Consider the following 18,303-nt stretch of genomic DNA (forward strand, 5'->3'; position numbering starts at 1 on the left):
TCATTCTTGTTTGCCATTGTAGTGAGGGGAGAGAGAACTTATAGAACTGCCACACAAAGAGGAACCTTCAAGTCCTGAGGTAAGATTAAGTGATTGTGGAGGATAACCAAATGCATGACTACTGAGAGGAGTGCCAGTAGGGCTGTCAAGATCTAGGGAAGGATTAGTTCTCTTCTCCTTTTGTCTTCTGTTGCAGAACCATACTCTAACTACTTCCTTATCCATATTTAACTGTTCAGACAATTGGTTAATTTCTTCTGAGGTGGGCTTACAGTTAATATTGAAAGCTCTTTCCAAAGTAGTTCTAACATTGGTTTCAATCGAGGTGCGCTTCTTACGGCGCCTACCCATAATATTTTCCGGGGTAGTAAGGGCGGAAGAAGTCATGGCAGTAAGATTAAAAATACCACCTGGTTTTGATACGGTATTGTCAGCATCTTCCAACCATTTTTGTAGTAAAGGCTTCAATTTACACATATTTTTGAAACTCAAATTTAAGGCTTCAAAACGGGAAATGGTGGTTTGTGAAAAGTCATTGCCATATAATTTGCCCATAGCTAGACCTACATCTCCTTGAGTGAAACCCAATTTAATACGTCTTTGTTTGAAAGTTTTAGCAAATTGTTCGAGTTCTTCTAAATCAGTGGTTTCTTCGGGAGATTGATCTAGAGTGCGTGCTGTCATTGAGAGAGTATTAGCACCAGAGCCTTTAGAGTTTTGGGGAGTACTGGAGTATGTCATTGCTGCCTGTGATAGAGAGTTGGAAGGAAAAGCTGGTGGCATACCAGGAGTATTAGGAGTCATAGCAGCACTGCTCAGGCTCATGGGCAAATTGGCTGAATTTGGTGGTGTGGTTTGTTGGTTGGTAGAGGCTGGTGTACCATTAGGTGTTTGTAAACGAGCACTGCCATGTCTGGAGACTGGACTCAAAGAAGGACTTCTCAAAGGCGATTTATCTTGAGGAGTAGAATAGTTTTTCAATTCATTTAAAGGACTCTTGCGCAATATCTCCTCTTGTACTTGTTGTTGCTGCTGCTGCTGTTGTTTCATTTGTTGTAAAGCTTGTAATTGCAACATGGCTTGTAAAGAATTCTGCAGCAAAAATTGAGCAGCTGCAGGATTTTCAGGTGACATTTGGCGCATCATTTCCATATAACCTTGTAATTGCAACTGGAAGGCTTGTTGCATTTCTTCGGGTTTCAAGGATGTAGCTGCTGCAGCCAAACCCAATTGATTTTGTAGCAACAAGGGAGCCAAAGGACTTTGCAGAGCTGACAATAGATTAGGAGAATTTGGGTTTAAGGGATTTTCAGTTTCATAGTTGGCCGATTTTTCAGTAATGGGTGAAGGTGATCTAGCTACACGTTTCGGTGTATGACGAGCTAAATTCAGAACTTCATTTTCCATTTCAGAATCCAATTCACGAGAGCGTTTATTGCTCAAATTGGTGGGTGAGGGTGTGCGATATTTTTCAAGATCATCTTGGGGCTCGTGGTAAGAAGAGAAGCCTAAAATTAGAAAAAAGAAGAAAATTTATTAGTTAATTGAATGAGAGAAAAAACTTAAGAAATAAAAAATAATAGGAATAGTGGTGATATAAATTATCAAGTGTTCAAAAGTACAGTTCTTAAAAAAAAATAATCGTATTAAAAGATTTCATTGTACATAAAGTCATAAATTAGAGATTGTCATGTTGTATTCCACATGTAAAATTAGTAAAATTCGTTACATTAGATAAAAATCATGAAAAATCTAGACAAATTTCAAATCTCACCCTTTACGTTTCTCGTTGGAATGAAAATGATTGAAATGCAACCCTTGTATTTTGAAGGATTAAAAACAATGCAAAACATTTGTTAAAACGACAATACTTTATAATTTAAACATGGTTTCTAAAATTCAAAATTTTGGTGTTTTGATTAAAAGGGTGATTCTTCTTATATATAAATTGGCCGTAGATCGAGTAAAAAAACACCCTAAAGCCATACAAGTTACTAAAAGGGGAGTAGAGCGATACAATAACAAATGTTTAATTTGCCACCATATTTAAAAAGATAAATCACAGCATATCATGCAGTTTCTAAAATATTTATAATAAAACTAGACGAATGTATAATTTTATATGTTTGTGATATAAAAAAAATATTCCTTGTAATACTGCAAGGGGCAGGTTTCAGGACAATGAAATCAAAGCGAACAATGTAAGTTGCAACTTTTAATTTTAACAAGAAGTCAAACCAGGAGTAACATTATTATTATTTTTGTTTTGTTATTATTGTTATTTACAATTTTGATTTCTTAAGAAGAAGTGTTAAAAAAAGGATCTTAAAAATACTTTTTTTTTTGTTACATTTGAGAGCTCGTATTACAATTTTGTGAAAAAGTCTTAATCAAAAGAAATAAATCATTAAATTTTCTTTAAAAGAGAGTAATAGTGCATTTGTTTAAGTTTTATTTTACACCTCCTAAGGTTTATTGTCTATGAGATGCACCACTAAAGTGCTACATGCTACAAGCCACATGTTTTATTTACTTTATGGATTGTAAGAGAAAGAGGGACAGACCATTATACAGAGCGAAACACTGTGTTAGTGATGTCCAGGTGATATTGTTATGTTTGTATGTACATACATACATATATTGTGCAAAGAGCAGCTGTATTTCTAATTTTTGATTTTCAATATTTATTGACAATTTCATGTGTCTAATTGTAAAATATATGTCAGAGTTTATTTATTTTCAAAAATACAGTTTTCGAAATCTGTGTTTGTGTTTGAATGATGATGAATGAAAGGATTTTAAAATATTTTTAAAACACTTGAATAAATTGAACAGAGTAAAAAAATTTGTTAATTATAAAAATTTAATTATTTTCTAGAAAAAATTAAATATTATATTAGTAGCCATATAGTCTTTTATATTTCCATGTAATTTTATTGTTGAATTCTTTAACTGTCATGTTATTCTGGTTACTTTTCCATAATTTATGACATTTCCGTTTTTTATTGAATTTATTTGAAGTTTTTTTTAATATTTTGTAAACTATTGTTTGGTAATTTTTTACACAAATTTTCTATTGTTTTAATTTTTATAGACAGTTTTTTATGCCTTGTAATCGGAGTCAGATTTTTGGTTGGCTTATTGTGTAATTGAGGGAGGGAGTGTGTGAGTATTCGTTTTTTTATTGTTTTAGCTGTCCTTTAGATTTTTTTACGAATTTTTATAATAAATTTAGGCAGATGTTTTCTTTACATAAAGATGAAATGTGCATAAAAATTTGTTTTATTTTTATTTAAAAAATTAAAAGGATTTCATGGAAATTTGAGAGAATATAATATGAAACGGGATAATGACATTTATAATAAAAAAAATAACTGCAACTGAATTTGGTATAACTAGCTTTTTATCATTTAACCATATTTTAATTTAAACTCCTAAACTATTGCTCTTTTTATTGCTATTAAACTCTTCCTCTTCTCAAACACACCTCCTTTTTATGATCCTTTTTTTATTTACATAATGATTATGTTATGATCATTAAAACCCCTTTTATTTCTAAATCAATCAAATTGCTGTTTTTATTGTGTTCACATTATATTTAAATAAATAAACAAAACACAATCTTTAAAAGCATGCAATTTCAGTCAATTACCATACAAAAGAAAGGTAAATCCCTCTTCAACCAAAAAAAGGTACTCAATAAAAAACCCTTTACACTTTTTTATAAAGAGGCCTATAATTTGTGCTAATAAGTGTATATGATTTAGCATATAATTTAAATACAGCAGCACCTTTTTCCTCTTCTCCTTTACCCAACAAAAGTCAAGCCAATTGTTGCGTTTTTTAAACAAATTTCAACAGGGTGGTTTAACATTTAAATTAGGCAAGATTAATAGAAAAAGTGCTTGTGTGTGTCTATGTAATATAACCCTTTATTTAAATAATTTTGCATATAATAATAAAAAAAGGGTGCTAACAAATGGTGGTTTTCCTTTTTTCCCCTCTAAAGTTTTTTTATCGCTTTATTAAAAGGATTTTAATTGTTCAAACATAACCTCACAAATTTAAATAAAATTAATTGTTGTCATAATATTTAACACGTTGTGTTTAAAGGTAAGTGTCATTATCATTTAAATGGCGTATAATTTACATAACCTTTAAATTTTATTAACATATACCCAAACAGTTTTGTAAAATTTTGAATATTTCTAAACAAAAGTATTGCTAGTTTTTAGGGGTTGTAACCTTGTTATGACACTTAAGCATGTTGTTTTTTGTATAAGAGACACAAGTATTTAAATTTTATTTGAAAACCTAAACAAGGTGTTTTATTTAAATTGTTTGAAATGTATTTATGTATATATTTCCCTATAAAATTAGGGTGGTTTTGTTATACTGTTTTGCATTTTTGGGGGGTGTTTAAAAAGATTTTTCAATGAATTTTTCTCAATATAACTGAATCTGTGCGAAATTTATTGTTTAGAATGTGACAAATTGTTGTAAAGAATTTTGCGTTTTGTGTAGTTTGTGTGTGGGTCAGTTTTTAGGGTCATGTGTGACTTGTCCCATATGAAAAGGTCAATTGTTTAGAGTCTCACTTTTGTATTTGATCATCTGCTTCAAATGGAAAACTTTTAATTTATTATATATTTTATTTTATGTTTAAATGTTGGTATTTATACATAAAATTAATTGCTTGGAAATATATAAAAATTTAGCAAAAATTCAAAATATTAATAGTTTTTACACAAATGTATTTCGAAATCTTTAACAAAATGGGGTTGTAAAAAAGATTGTAAGCAATCTTACTAAGCAAATAGTAAAGGCGATCCTTGAAAATGATATTACTTAAGGCACGCGTAAAGATTTTTCATCAATTTTAAGCAAAAACAAAGAAACCTCAAATTGTGATTTGATTAATAAGACAAGACATCCTTTTTATAAAATTTTTATAGGAGCTGAACCTCTTTAAGGCTCAATATAAAAAGAAGGGGTAGTTACCTAATACAAAATTTTAGTCACGTGTCTTTTTTAAACTAAAAGAAATTAGACATTTGTTACACGATTTCTGATTGTCAACTGATTTCCTAGGATTTGAAAAAAAGTACCGTTGCAAATTGTTAAATTTAAGGATTATCCAAAACACAAAACGGTATTTTTGTTAAATTAACTAATTGTCAGGACAGTAGAGGAGATAGATGTTCAAAGAAAGATAAAGTAAGAATAACGTGAAAAAATACACACCTGATAATGAACGTATGGGTGAAGGTGATTTTGACATGTGTCTCAGATCTAGAAAGAGAAAAAAATAATTATTAAAATTAACAAAAAATCACGTAGTTTTTTTACATATGTAAATTGTTTTATAAAGATTATAATACATTGCCAAAAAAATGATTTTTTTAAAACACATACACATGACTACATATTTTTTATGTTGTTTTTTTTTTGAGGTTTGTTTGCTGCTGTTTACTTAGTCAGAAGGACCATTATTAAATTTATAGCTCCCTTGAGAGAGTATCAGCTTGGACAAAAGACAAAACCATAAACACAATATTATATTTTCATATCTTAACACTTGCTTTTCCCCCTAACCGATGGAAATTTGTAGAAAAAGACACATATTTTTGCAACAAAATATGCTAAAGCACTAACTATACAATAAACATAAATATTTAGATTATCCTTAATCTTTATATATAAATATACAAGTACATTTTGCTAACACAGACTTCAATTATCTGGGGAAAAGCTTCATGTTTTTTTTGCAATGACTTTGGCCGGATGTTAGAACTAAATGACCTATTCTAGGTTTTTAACTATATGCAGCTGTTAAAAAGTCAATTAATATGTTTTATAACTTTTGCAAAGAAAGAAAAATAATACCTGCCTTTTTTGGAAAATCTTATAAAATTATATGGTTTTATAACTTCCTTAGTTTTTTAAAAAGTTAATCCCAGTAATTATCTAGCAAAATATTTCTTATACACACCTACTATTTAAATGCAATTACTAAATCTAAGGTTTTTGTGGTCTTTAAAATCCTATAGCTTTAGCCTTGAGAAAAAAATCGTAAAAATTTCACAGAATTTACCTAAAAATACAAAGCATTTTTTAAGACCCACATAGACAGGACATATGTCCTTTATGGTAAAAATATAAAAAAGAAAATTTTAAGATTTTTTGTGAGAAAAATTTCATGCTTGTCTTTTTTTAAAACACACACTGAAAAAAGGACATCAGAAACACCTTTTCTTTATAAACAGGTAAAAAAAATTTCCATATAATGTTTAAAATAAAAAAATATATCAGAAAAAAAGTAAGAAAATACACAAAATGTGCAAAGTAAGCAGCAAATGGTTATCAGTTTTTGATTTTAATTTGAAATTTGAATATTCATCGTGTAGTTTGTTTTACAAAATCCAAATAAATGATCATGAGAAACGGCAGGAGGGCATTTTTTATACTCTTAGACGCCTGTGATCTAGTTCTTATTGTAGACTTCTTTTTATATTTAAAGAATATACAAATTTGCATGGTTATCATGCAAATGCTATTGTTGGTTGAAACCCAATAAGGTTTAGATTAGCAAGGAGCAGCAGCAGCAGGATGTATGTTGTAATTTTTAAGTAACAACCGAGAAATACAATGAATGTGAGGGTGTAGACGAAATAATGGGCTCAATTGGGAAAATTTGTCGTAAAGAAACGCAGGTGATTTCGAACATTATTTTAAACGCGGTGGGATATTGCAAAAGCAATTTTTTAAAATTTTAAGGTAAAGTTTTTTTTAAAAATGTAAAGTGTATGGAAAATGCCGTCGGCAAAAATTATTTTTTTTTTAAATTTATTTAAACTAAAATTGTTGTAGGTATTTAAAATTTTTAAATTCAAATTTAATAACTTTACATAAATTACGTATAACTAAAATTTTTATAAAAACTATAAATTTTAATTTTATACAAAATTTCCCTCCATAAAAAAAAATAAATAAAAATATAATAAAAAATAAATAAAAACCACATACATGTTAATTTTTGTTGTTCCACAGATTCATGATGATGTTCATCATGTTCGCGATCGACCACTTCTTCTTCATCGTCATCATGTTTAACATGATGATGATTATAGTGATGGTGATTATTTGAAAGCTGTTGATGATGAAGCTCTTCTACCTCATTATCATCTAATATTTCCGTTTTTAAATAAGGAGGCGATGAGTTATCCAATAATCTTGAATCATCTTTTGATGAATTTTGTGCTGCTGAGGCAGACGATTGTTGAGTATTCCAAAGCATTTGTTGTTGTACAACCATCATTGTGTTTTAAAAAGTTTTATAGTATTTTTCAATAAAATTTAACACTTTTAAATATCCTTTTTTGTTTAATTTTTGTATATAATATTCTTAACACTTTTAAATATTTATTATTTTTTATAATAATTAAAATTGGTTTGTTATTTCTCAAAAAAAAAACTTATTAAAATATTCCTTTAGTTTTGTATTTTTTTTTTTGTTAAATTGTTAATAATTTATTAAAAAATATGTAATTTGTAGTTTGTTTGTAAGTATGTCTTGCTGTGTGCACAGTTAAAATGCAACTGAATCACACTTGCTTTTGAACTTAACTATCTTACTCGAACCACAATTTCAAATTTCTGCTAGTTTCTAATACTTTTTCGTTTTACTATCAATAGAAAACTGAATACAGACACACACACACATATTCTCTTTTACACAAACAACTACAATTTTCTTTTACCGTTTCTGTTTTTTTTTTACTTTTTTGTTAAGAAAATACCCAAAAACTACAACACTTTAGTGCATATGCATTCCCCTCTCTCTAACATTCTCCCCTGTATAGAAAATCATAAATGTGTGTGTGTTTATGTGTCTCAGCAGATCTGCATAATCATATAACATTTCCGTTTTGAATTCTTTTGCATTTTGTATTTGGGAACGAGTGTGTGTGTGTCTGCAAATGTTATTGATAAAGAATGACATTGTTGTTATGAGTGTGACCATAATGTAAAGCAACAATAACAACAAAACCTACCCTGTTATGATAAAAACATGCATACTGTTTCCTCTTACTCTCTCTTCCCCTTTTCCACACTATACCGTACAATTACTCTCATTTATACATGCGCCTAGTTTACTCTGCAGACAATTTACAAATTTTACCCCTAATTTTCTTGTTTCTGTTGTAAAGTTGTATGAATATCTTCCACATTTTAAATTGTAATAAATGAATTCTTATAAGATTTTCACTTCCCTTTACCCCTCTTTGCTCTTAAAAAGAATCCATGTTCTTTTGTTTGCTTTTACTTTCTTACAGTTTTCAATATTTTTCTTTTTGTGTATGCTCTTCAGTCTGCAAAGGGACTTGTATTTATTTGAGTTTATATCCTTGTAGATGCTGTTTATTTTGTTATTGTATAAAATTACCATATTTCCAATTGTGCATGTGTATGTCGTACTAGTGTAGGAATCAGGATTGGAGTATTTGAATTTGAAAATGTAAATGGATGTTTTAGTTCAATTCATATATGGCAATCAGTACTACTCGAACTAGGTCTAGTAAAGTGTATATACATGGAGTAACAATTATCATTACAATATATCTTAGAACTGCATAAAAATTAGTTTCTGTTGGTTAAATTTTTGTTAAGAAATGATGCAAATTAAAAAAGAAAAACAAATAACTTTAGAGCTGCTGTAAAGGGACGCACAACAAGCCTTATAGCGGCTACAGGCGTATTTTATTCGAATGATTTATTGGTTTTAGGAATTTGGACTTGCTGAGCAAGAATGCCATAGTTTATTGGAAATCGGTTACATCGTGTTGGATATATAAATTACTACTATACAAATTCGAAGTTTGTATTTATATTAAACCATATACATATGTAAATACAGTAGATTATGGATTGATGCTTAATGTTCTGGATTATGATTTTGTCATTTTCAAATCCAAATCCGATAATTGAATTGAATTCTAGGACAACTTTGAATACGAAACAAGTCTAGATCATAAGCTAGTTAGTTCAGTACGGACTTGTTATTACCAAACCCTGATTTTTCTATGACTAAGCATGCGATTGTGGCAAGTACTTAATTAACTCCTTATTAGTAAGCGAGCGTGGTAAGCGTATAACAGTGTTGGGATATAATGACCTTCTTGTTATATGTCATGTTTTCAGTAATTTGACCTCTTACAAGGTTTTTGCTTATATTTTGAGATACTTTTTTAGTTATTGTATAAAATTGTGTTATTTCATTTATAACTGTTTAAGTATAAGAAATAGTTACCAAAAATTTGTTTTGAAACCATTTTTCTACTTCCAAATTACTTCCAGGAAATAACCAAAAAATTACTTCTGGAGTATGACTTTAGAAGCTGTTAATAGGAATCTAAAAAAGTACATCTATGCTATTAAAAGCCTGTGTTAAAATCATTGATACTAAAGCACCTTCGCAATACCTTTTTAACTCAACTACTTTTTCGTTCTTGTCTTATTTGCTTAAAATTTCTTAAATGACTTCTCACTTCGGATTATATAATGATTCTCTTTACACCTTCAAGAAAAGTTTTTCACAAGCAAATTCATCATAGAAGAAATTTACTAGTAGTTCTTTATTAGTAATTATTATAATAAAGTTTAAAGACTTTGAATTTGTATATTTTGTTTTCCAATAACATTGCAATAACAATATAGTTTCTTTGAACGGTGTTTTAAAGTGTGTTTTTGATATAACTAGTCTAAAATTAACAAATTTCCATCTCTGCATAAACACAAATATGCATTTGTCGTTGTGCTTTTATTAGCATACATATCGCATTAGTATAGCATGTGTATGCTATAGTTTTTTCATATTCGCAATTGCAATGCGCATTTTCTAGCAATTTTTTTTTATAAATCGCTTATTTTTATTGCTTTAATGGGTGTGGCTTTTATGCATAAAAAAGCATTTTATGCAGAAAGCAAAAAAGAAAACATTATAGAAAAAAGTCATGAAAAACATATCGTCGTAGTATGTATATTTTTACTATAACATTTCTATCGCCTCTGCTTTGTTGTACATAATGTAAATGCATATTATATGCATAATGCATATACATACATAGACATATACTCATACATTTACAAATGTGGGAGTTGGTAGTGGGGCCAGAGTTTTTGTCTCTTTTTCATTTTGCATAAGTTTGTAATAGAAAACATTATGTATGTATGTAGGTCTTTCTATATACATATGTTTATTTATTATAACCGAAGGACCTCCACCTACCTTTTAATGCAGTTACAAATGTATGTGTATGTTGTTATATGAGTTATTGTCCTTAGTTATATTTTCATTTTGATACTTTCTCTCTTGATTTTACTAGTTGTTTTATAATTATAATTAATGTAATAATTTAAGGTGGCTGTGAGGGATTCTATTTTTAATGTTTCATTCTTAATTTTGGTTTTTTTTTTAACTGGCTTCAATTATAACTAACTTATTGGATGGTTATTTAAGTTAATTTCTGAAGCTGTGAATAAGTATAAAGAAAATATTTCATGAAATATATTGTTCCTAAAATTCTTTCTCAGTACTATACTATCTTTTATGGTCGAATTTTTATATTAATTGTGTTTAATTCTATTATTTTAATTAATACTATTTAAGACAAATTAATTTACACTTAAAATAAAAAGAACAAGTTTAGTTAAAATTGTTTCTAAAGTATGACTTTAGAAATAGTGAATAGGAATCGAAAGTTGAACATTCCTGTGTATATAATAGACTAGGCTATAGTTTAATCTATAGTCTAGTATACAGTCTAGTCTATAGTCTATTCTATAGTCTAGTCTATAGTCTAGTCTATAGTCTAGTCTATAGTATAGTCTATAGTCTAGTCTATAGTCTAGTCTATAGTCTAGTCTATAGTCTAGTCTATAGTCTAGTCTATAGTCTAGTCTATAGTCTAGTCTATAGTCTAGTCTATAGTCTAGAGACTAGACTAGTTTTTGGTTTAGTCTACACTCTAGTCTACTGTTTAGAATGTACTACACTAAATCATAGACAAGACTATAAGTCTCTAAAAATTTTGCAAATCTAAGCTTAAAAATATTCCAGACAACCCAACATAAAACTTAATCAGTTCTATTTTTTTGTTTCTTTGGAATGGCAACATTAGCATGACAATTATAATCATTATTCTCATTTACAGCAGCACCTTGTTACCATTGTCTTTACTACCAAGCCGTCTGTTCCAACTTATTTCCTCTACTTCCTCTCTTTACCCCACAATTGTATTTTTTGCACAAGCATGTATGTGTATAAATGAGTCCTTCTTCGTACAATGTTGTTATAATTACTTTTTATTCCTTTTTTACTTATTTATTAAAGGACTTGTCGTTATATACTAAACATACATACATAGCTAGTTACAATGTTTGTCTGTATAAATGTAAGAATATGAGAGTCTTTGTATTAATTTTTAGTTCAATGGCTGCGTTTATGTTTATTTTGTATTTTGGGGGTTTGGGTGCTTTTTTTATACATTTGTTCAGTTGGTTTGTGTGGAGCGTGGGTTTGTTTGTTCAATGTTTATAAATTTCCATACATGACTTTAAGATTGTATTGCTTATAATCATGGTCAAATGTAACTGTAATTCTTCCTTTTTTCCTTTCATTTCCTTACTGAAAGGTTAAATGAGTATTAATACAGTCAGTCTCAAGTTGGTGAAAGGAAGGAGGAAGATCATGGAGTAAAAATATTTACTTATATTCTTTGTTTGTTAAGTTAAATGCTAATAAATATAATTGGTATACATATACATATTTGTTGTCATCATTAAAGTATCCAACGTGTTTAATTATAAACATGTTGTTGTAAATTTTGGATTAGAAGATATGATAATAATTATACATATGTATCTTTGTTATATCGAATTATCATACGAATTATACAGTTTCCATTTACATTTAATTTAAGGATTTTATTTGAAAGATATTTTCTTTGAATTTATTTATTTTTTTTGAAATCCTTATATCAATTATACCCTTATTGAGTAATTTATGTTTATTTGTCATTGTATGTGACAGTCCCCGTTTGAACTAAATTTAAATTTGCAACTTACACCCACCACATGCAATGCTTCAATAGCAGCAATGACAACTATAACAACAATAACTAAAGTTTCTTTTCTAGTTTATAATGTCGAATAGTTTCTTTTTTTGTATCTCTCTTAACTATTTTATACATTTCAATGACATTTGCAATCAAACTAATTTCAATACCCTTCCAAAACGGGTGAATAACTTTGGAACTCACACACACATATGGTCATATGTATGTACGTACATGCATACACCTACATTTATATGCTAAACAAAACACAGGACATGTGTATGAATGTATGTAAGAATGTTAGTGTACATTTGTATTTAAAGCAATGTCCTTTAGCATCCTTTTCATTGTTTGTATTTATATTTGCTGTTGTTTTTGTTGTCTATTTCTATTACTAAAACTCCTGCACACCATGATACTGATTAAACTTGTCTGTATATACACATTCATATAAAGATTCACTTGGTCTTATTTTGTGAGACGAGTAATGATGTTGCTACAACGGCTAAACTAAAGAGTGGTAAACAAATGATAAGCAACTACAACAAAAACTATAATAATAATAGTAACGGTAATGATAAAAGTAACAACAATACAAAAAAATCCGAAACCAAGACAACGTCTTGCCATCTCGAGAAGCAGAGTCGTAAAGGAATAGAGTTTATGGTTGCTCCAACTATTTCCGAGATTCAATAACATATTGATGCGTTGTTGTTGTAACAATTCGACTTTTTCCGACAGTTCTTGGGAAACCGCAGTACGCTGACTTGACAATCTTTCGCCGAGTTGCTCCGGGACGACGATGCAATTTTCATTACAACGTACAGCTTTCGATTCATGAAAAGAAATTTAATCGTGACAAAAAGTGCCATTTTGAACACAGTAGCTTTAAAATAAAGCTTCAGAAGCAATGATTTTAACACAGTCTTGTCACAAAATGTAGGAACATCGATTTTCTAACAAAATCTGCTTTATACTTCCAGAGAATGTGTTCACTGCTTCTAAGGACATGTTCTAGAATTACTTTTTATGCTCTTATTTGAAAGTGTCTACGACAAAATTTATTTGACTCATGTAGTACTTATTAAATAAGCAAAATTACAAAAGATATGAAATGTCTGACAAAATTTCAAAGGACTGCCTCGAGAATATCATCCTATATAACTGTTACACGATTATTTATTATATTAAATTAAAAAATTGTTAATTTTATTCTTTTATAACACTGCTTCCCTTTAATAACAAAACATTTCAAAGTAAAAATTTTAGTTTTTGTTTTGGTTTCCCTTAGATTATTTGCCAAAAACAGACATTTTTTCTAACGTTTTTATAGAAATTCCAAACGACAAACAAAAACTAAAATGTAAATAGGAAAACAAAATAGAATAGAGAGAGCAATAAATAAAAGTAAATACGAATATAGACGAGAAGAAATAATAATATACAAATCAAGTTGTGTTAGAAAATTAATCAGTAACAAAAACAACAGCAACACATTGATTCCCCATAACAGCTAACAACAAAAATTGTAACCCTTAGATAGATTTGTGTATCCATCATCATCTTGGCCAAGATTTGTTTTGCATGGAGTTCGTTAAGTGAACTTTTTCCAATTCTATTTTTGTTTTGTTTCCTTCTTTTTTTTTGTTGATACATGTGTCTGTGCCAAGGAGATATGGGTTGGTGTTGTGGAGGAAGGGAGATTTTGTCTATGTTTTTGCAATAGAGTACAAATAAATAGTTGCTTGATATTTTGCATGAATGATTTGTTTATGAATTTAATTGAAAATGTATGTTTAACTGTGTGAAAGTAGAAAGTTTTTGTGTTAGTTACTATTTTTAGTTGTTATAAATTGCTTATGAAGGGTGTTGCGCTATAAATAAAAAGGGAAATGTTTTAGTGATTATTTAAGTTAAGAAAGTTTTTTTCTAAATATATATAATAACGTACTAGGAAATATTCTGTTTTATTATAAATTGACATAAAAACCTTTTTTGCAAAAATCTATAGAATATTTCTGGAAGATTTTAGAAACAGCTTGTCCCAAAAGTAACTTCCTTAGTAATTTCGCAATATGTTTCTAACTGTACTAATAATCATGGGAATTTAATTTACAACTTTTTATATGAAAATTACAATCCTTTATCCTTATTTTTCTTTAAAAATAAATAATACAACAAAAACTCAAATAAAACTCCTTCAAAAACGTTAGAAATTAACCCAAAAATATCCTTGATTAACTGTGAGAAAATTTTGCAAAAAATACGTTTCATTTTTTTCACTATTTATCTGCAAAAGTCCTTTTTTATACGTAAACTAAAACGGTAATTCTTTGGCAATATTGACAGTTACTTATTTAACATGTCAATACTCGCTTTCTCTATTACCTTCATTTTATAAAAAAAACGTAATAAAAGAAAATCTATTGTTTAAAAATCAAGGAAAAAAATTATAAATTTTTTAAGGTAAAAATTTACTTTATTTTACAAAGATTTGTTCCTCAATTCTTTTGCCAAACAAAAGAAACAAATAAAAAACTTTCTTATGATTCATTAAGCGTAGCGGTTTATAGATTTGCTCAAAATAACAGAAATGATTTACGCCTTAAAAAACATTATTTAAAGCAAAAACGTTAGGTTTTAGGTAAAAAAATTGCAAGGAATTTTTTAATTTTGGGGTAAAAAACTACAAAATTTATTTGTGCCCTCATTGTGTAATCAAGGAATTACATACGCACCAAAATAAATAGAAATTATTTTGGGTAAAAAAAACAGTTGAGATTTTTTTAACAAAATTTATAAGGGTTGTTTTTATTTTTCAATATTATTACCCTAAGGGGAGATAAATGATGATCGAACTCATCAGTAGTTGAATTCAGATACATATTCAACTACCCCTAAATAGTATATCTGTGTGTGTTTGTGTAGTTGTTTCTGTTATTTTTTTTGCTAAGCTGTCGAAGATCGTTTGTAATCTTTCTTTGTTTATTAAAAGATCCTCTTAAAAATGACAATGATTTTCTATTATTTCGTTGTTTTTTTGGGTAAATTTTTTACCTTTGATTTGAGTTAGTTTTTTGCTTAAAATTCTTAAGATATTTTGGGGTTTTCTTTTACAATTTTCTTTTAAAAATGTCATTATTTATTAGACCTGAAGAAAATCTCTAATAAATAATCAATTTTTTTCATTAAAATACAATTTTTTGTGCTGGCTGGCAAAGTTGTGAAAAAAGGAAGTTAAAGGCTTCTGTTTAGAGTTTTTTTTTTGAAAAAAGGTCCTTTTGTTTAAAATTTTCCTATTTCCGTTACATTTTTTTAATGTTTGGGTTGTTTAAGTATATTGATTTTTTGTCTAGATTTTTGGGTTAGAAAACCTATAATTTTAAATAAATTTCAACAAGCAAGCGTTTACTTTTAAAGACCTTTTCTCATAGTTTGATTTTTTTTTTTCTATAAATTTCTATAGTTTTTTTGATATTTTTCCATTTATTGTTTAGAAACTCTTTTGTATGGCAAACATTTTGTGGATGATGGAGTTAAACGTTATTAAATTTTTTCTATAGTTTCAGTTGTTAAAGAGTTTTTTGGTTGGTTGCTGGTTTTTGGCGCCAAGTTTGTTTTTTTTTCTTCAATTTTTTTCGGTTAAAATGGCTTGTGTTTTTCGCGTAAATGATTTTTAACCAGGTGTGATATTTTTCACTTTAAAAAGAGTTGACAATTTATTGTGTAACGTATTTTTTCTTTTGTTATTGAGTATAATTATTAGTATGATTTTTAGTAAGTGAAATATTATGGGTTTTTTAAGATCTTTTCTTTAAAAAAATGTTTAACGTATTTTTTTTGTTTAAAAATCTGACACCCAAATCAAGAAGTTGAAGTAAATATTAATTGTTGAAAAATGTCTTTGCAGCTTTTAAAAGTAAAGAAGGCAGGAATGTCATGATTGTAATATAAGAGAATAAAAAGAGTTGAAAATTATTAGAAACTACACGGTTTGGATAAGAAAGTAATAATTGAATCAAGATGTTTTTTTATAATAAGGAAATCAGTATTAAGATGTTTTGAATATTATGGCTTAAAGGACCAATCATAGCATATGATAGGCTATCGTTGGATCACAAAAATATATTTAGATTTAATATGTGTTTTTGGTTTTGAGTAATTATTTTTTGTTTGTTCTTTATATAACTTAATAGACTAAAAATTATTTAAGCAATATGCTCACTAAAGTTTTGTGATTAATTTTGAAAAAAATTGCAGAATATTCTGTTTTTATTATTAAAAAAGTGGTCGACAGGACACCATTATAAATACGTTTTATATGTAAACTTGCTACACAAAGGGAAAATAGACCTTTGACACCAAAGAGTTTATAATTTTTCAATAACATCCGTTGTCAAAATTTACACATACGTACGACAACAACACTTTGTTAGACAACGCCACGTTGTCAAAATTGCAACAATTCGTTGTCTAAATCAAAGTTTTATACACCTCCTTTGTCTAAATGTTAACAACGTGATAAGCTCACTAATGACAACGAATTGTATTAATTTCGGTACTTTCCTACCGGTACCGAAAACGAATTTTTGTGATTAATTTATATATATTTATTACCCAAATATTTATATTGAAGTTAGAGTTCTTTGTGTAAAATTGAGGATTCTACTTCTAATAATTTCCCATTGGAAGGTGCCAAGTCCCTCTAATAAAATTCCGCTAAGTTTCTGCAAGTTATTATCCAAATGTAAAGTATTACCAATTTTTATATTCATCCATATGGGAGGTAAAAATACCCCTTTATGAAAATCCGAATATTATTCTCTTAAATATAAATATGGATGTAAAAGGCCTTTCTGCAAAATGTTAAGATTCTATCTCCAATAGTTTCCCAGACAAACGAATTTTAATATTTAATTCTTATATTCTCCATATTGCTAGTTCGCCCATTTTTCGTCCTTAACATACATGTTCTGAAAATCGAGTATCGGAAATATAACATTATCATTATTTTGCTAAGCTAATTATTTATAGCCCATAGAACCTAGTATAATAAGTTTAAAAAAATTTAACATGAAATCCCTTTTTCATAAACATAAATTTTATATGGCTTTTAAAACATACATATTTAATATACTCAAAGGTAATACATTTTTAAATTCAATAAAAACCGATAAAATTTGCTAAAAAAATGTAAAACCTGCAGAAATAAACTCCCCCTTCCAAAAGTATGTAAAAAATTTCATCTCAAATCTCATTCTCATGTCCACCCACAGCCAGCTCACAATTGTATACCTGTCATATGTATGTGTGTAACGGTGTGGTGGGTTCAAATAATAAATGTTTAAATATTAATTTACAAAAGTGAGAACAAAATGTGCGTAAATAAAGAATCAAAGAAGTATGAAAAAAAACCTTTTACAATCAAATTTAATGGAATTTTAAAACACTTTACAAAAGCTCTCGGTTTACTATCCTCAAAATTCCAAACTTAAACTGCCTTACAACCTGAAAAATATGTTAGCAACTCATAAGGGGGGTAGGCCACAAAACGAATATTATTATGTTGTTATTGTTGTTGTATTATGTATGGCAGTTGCTAACCTTTGACCAGAAATATTACACTAAAACACCCTCTTCAAAAATATTTTTCTAAAAAATAAAATTATGGACCTAAAGTTGAAAAAAAAAATAATTTAGATAATAAAATTTAAGTTTAAGAAAGAAAAAAAGGAAAAGAAAACACTGGTGTCACCACTGCCACCACCACCAGCTGGGTGTATGAATACAATTCTTTACATTTAACCAACATAAAAATTATGTAAAGAAAAGCTGTCAGGATTATTGTAGTAAAAAAAGTACTTTGTACACTGTTAATGTGGGTGTCTATGTATGTCGATTAACAGTTTGTTCAATTCCTGTTCAAATCCAATAAAAAACACTTTAGTAAAGTAAAACTTTGTTGCAGGAATTAAAAATTATAAATCCATTTTGAAATAAAAACTTTGTGAAAATGGTTTTATTGCTAAAGCGATTTAAATTTTATTCATGTGTATGTTTTTTGAGATTTTTTTTAAAGTGGGGTTGATTTTTTATAACTTTATTTAAAATAAGGGTGGTTTGTTTTTTACGTAAAGGATTTGAATATTATTAGAAGGCTTTTTGATTTCTAGGTAAAATTGTATTT

At 28.3% G+C, this 18,303-nt stretch overlaps 1 protein-coding gene across 2 annotated transcripts in view; it reads right to left on the reverse strand.

Moving 5' to 3' along the window:
• The window catches only part of LOC111690339 (probable serine/threonine-protein kinase DDB_G0282963), a 43,046-nt gene continuing 24,743 nt past the window's right edge, over positions 1 to 18,303 (reverse strand). The window contains exons 4-6 of one of the 2 annotated variants that reach the window (XM_046956631.1): positions 7,027 to 7,260; positions 5,245 to 5,292; positions 1 to 1,508 (exon numbers count right to left, since the gene is read on the reverse strand). In XM_046956631.1, the coding sequence (XP_046812587.1) occupies positions 1 to 1,508; positions 5,245 to 5,292; positions 7,027 to 7,260 (1,790 nt within the window). The remainder of the gene's footprint in view (positions 1,509 to 5,244; positions 5,293 to 7,026; positions 7,261 to 18,303) is intronic. The other variant, XM_046956632.1, reaches the window with a different exon arrangement.

Source organism: Lucilia cuprina, chromosome 2, assembly GCF_022045245.1.
Source record: "Lucilia cuprina isolate Lc7/37 chromosome 2, ASM2204524v1, whole genome shotgun sequence".
NCBI lineage: Eukaryota > Metazoa > Arthropoda > Insecta > Diptera > Calliphoridae > Lucilia > Lucilia cuprina.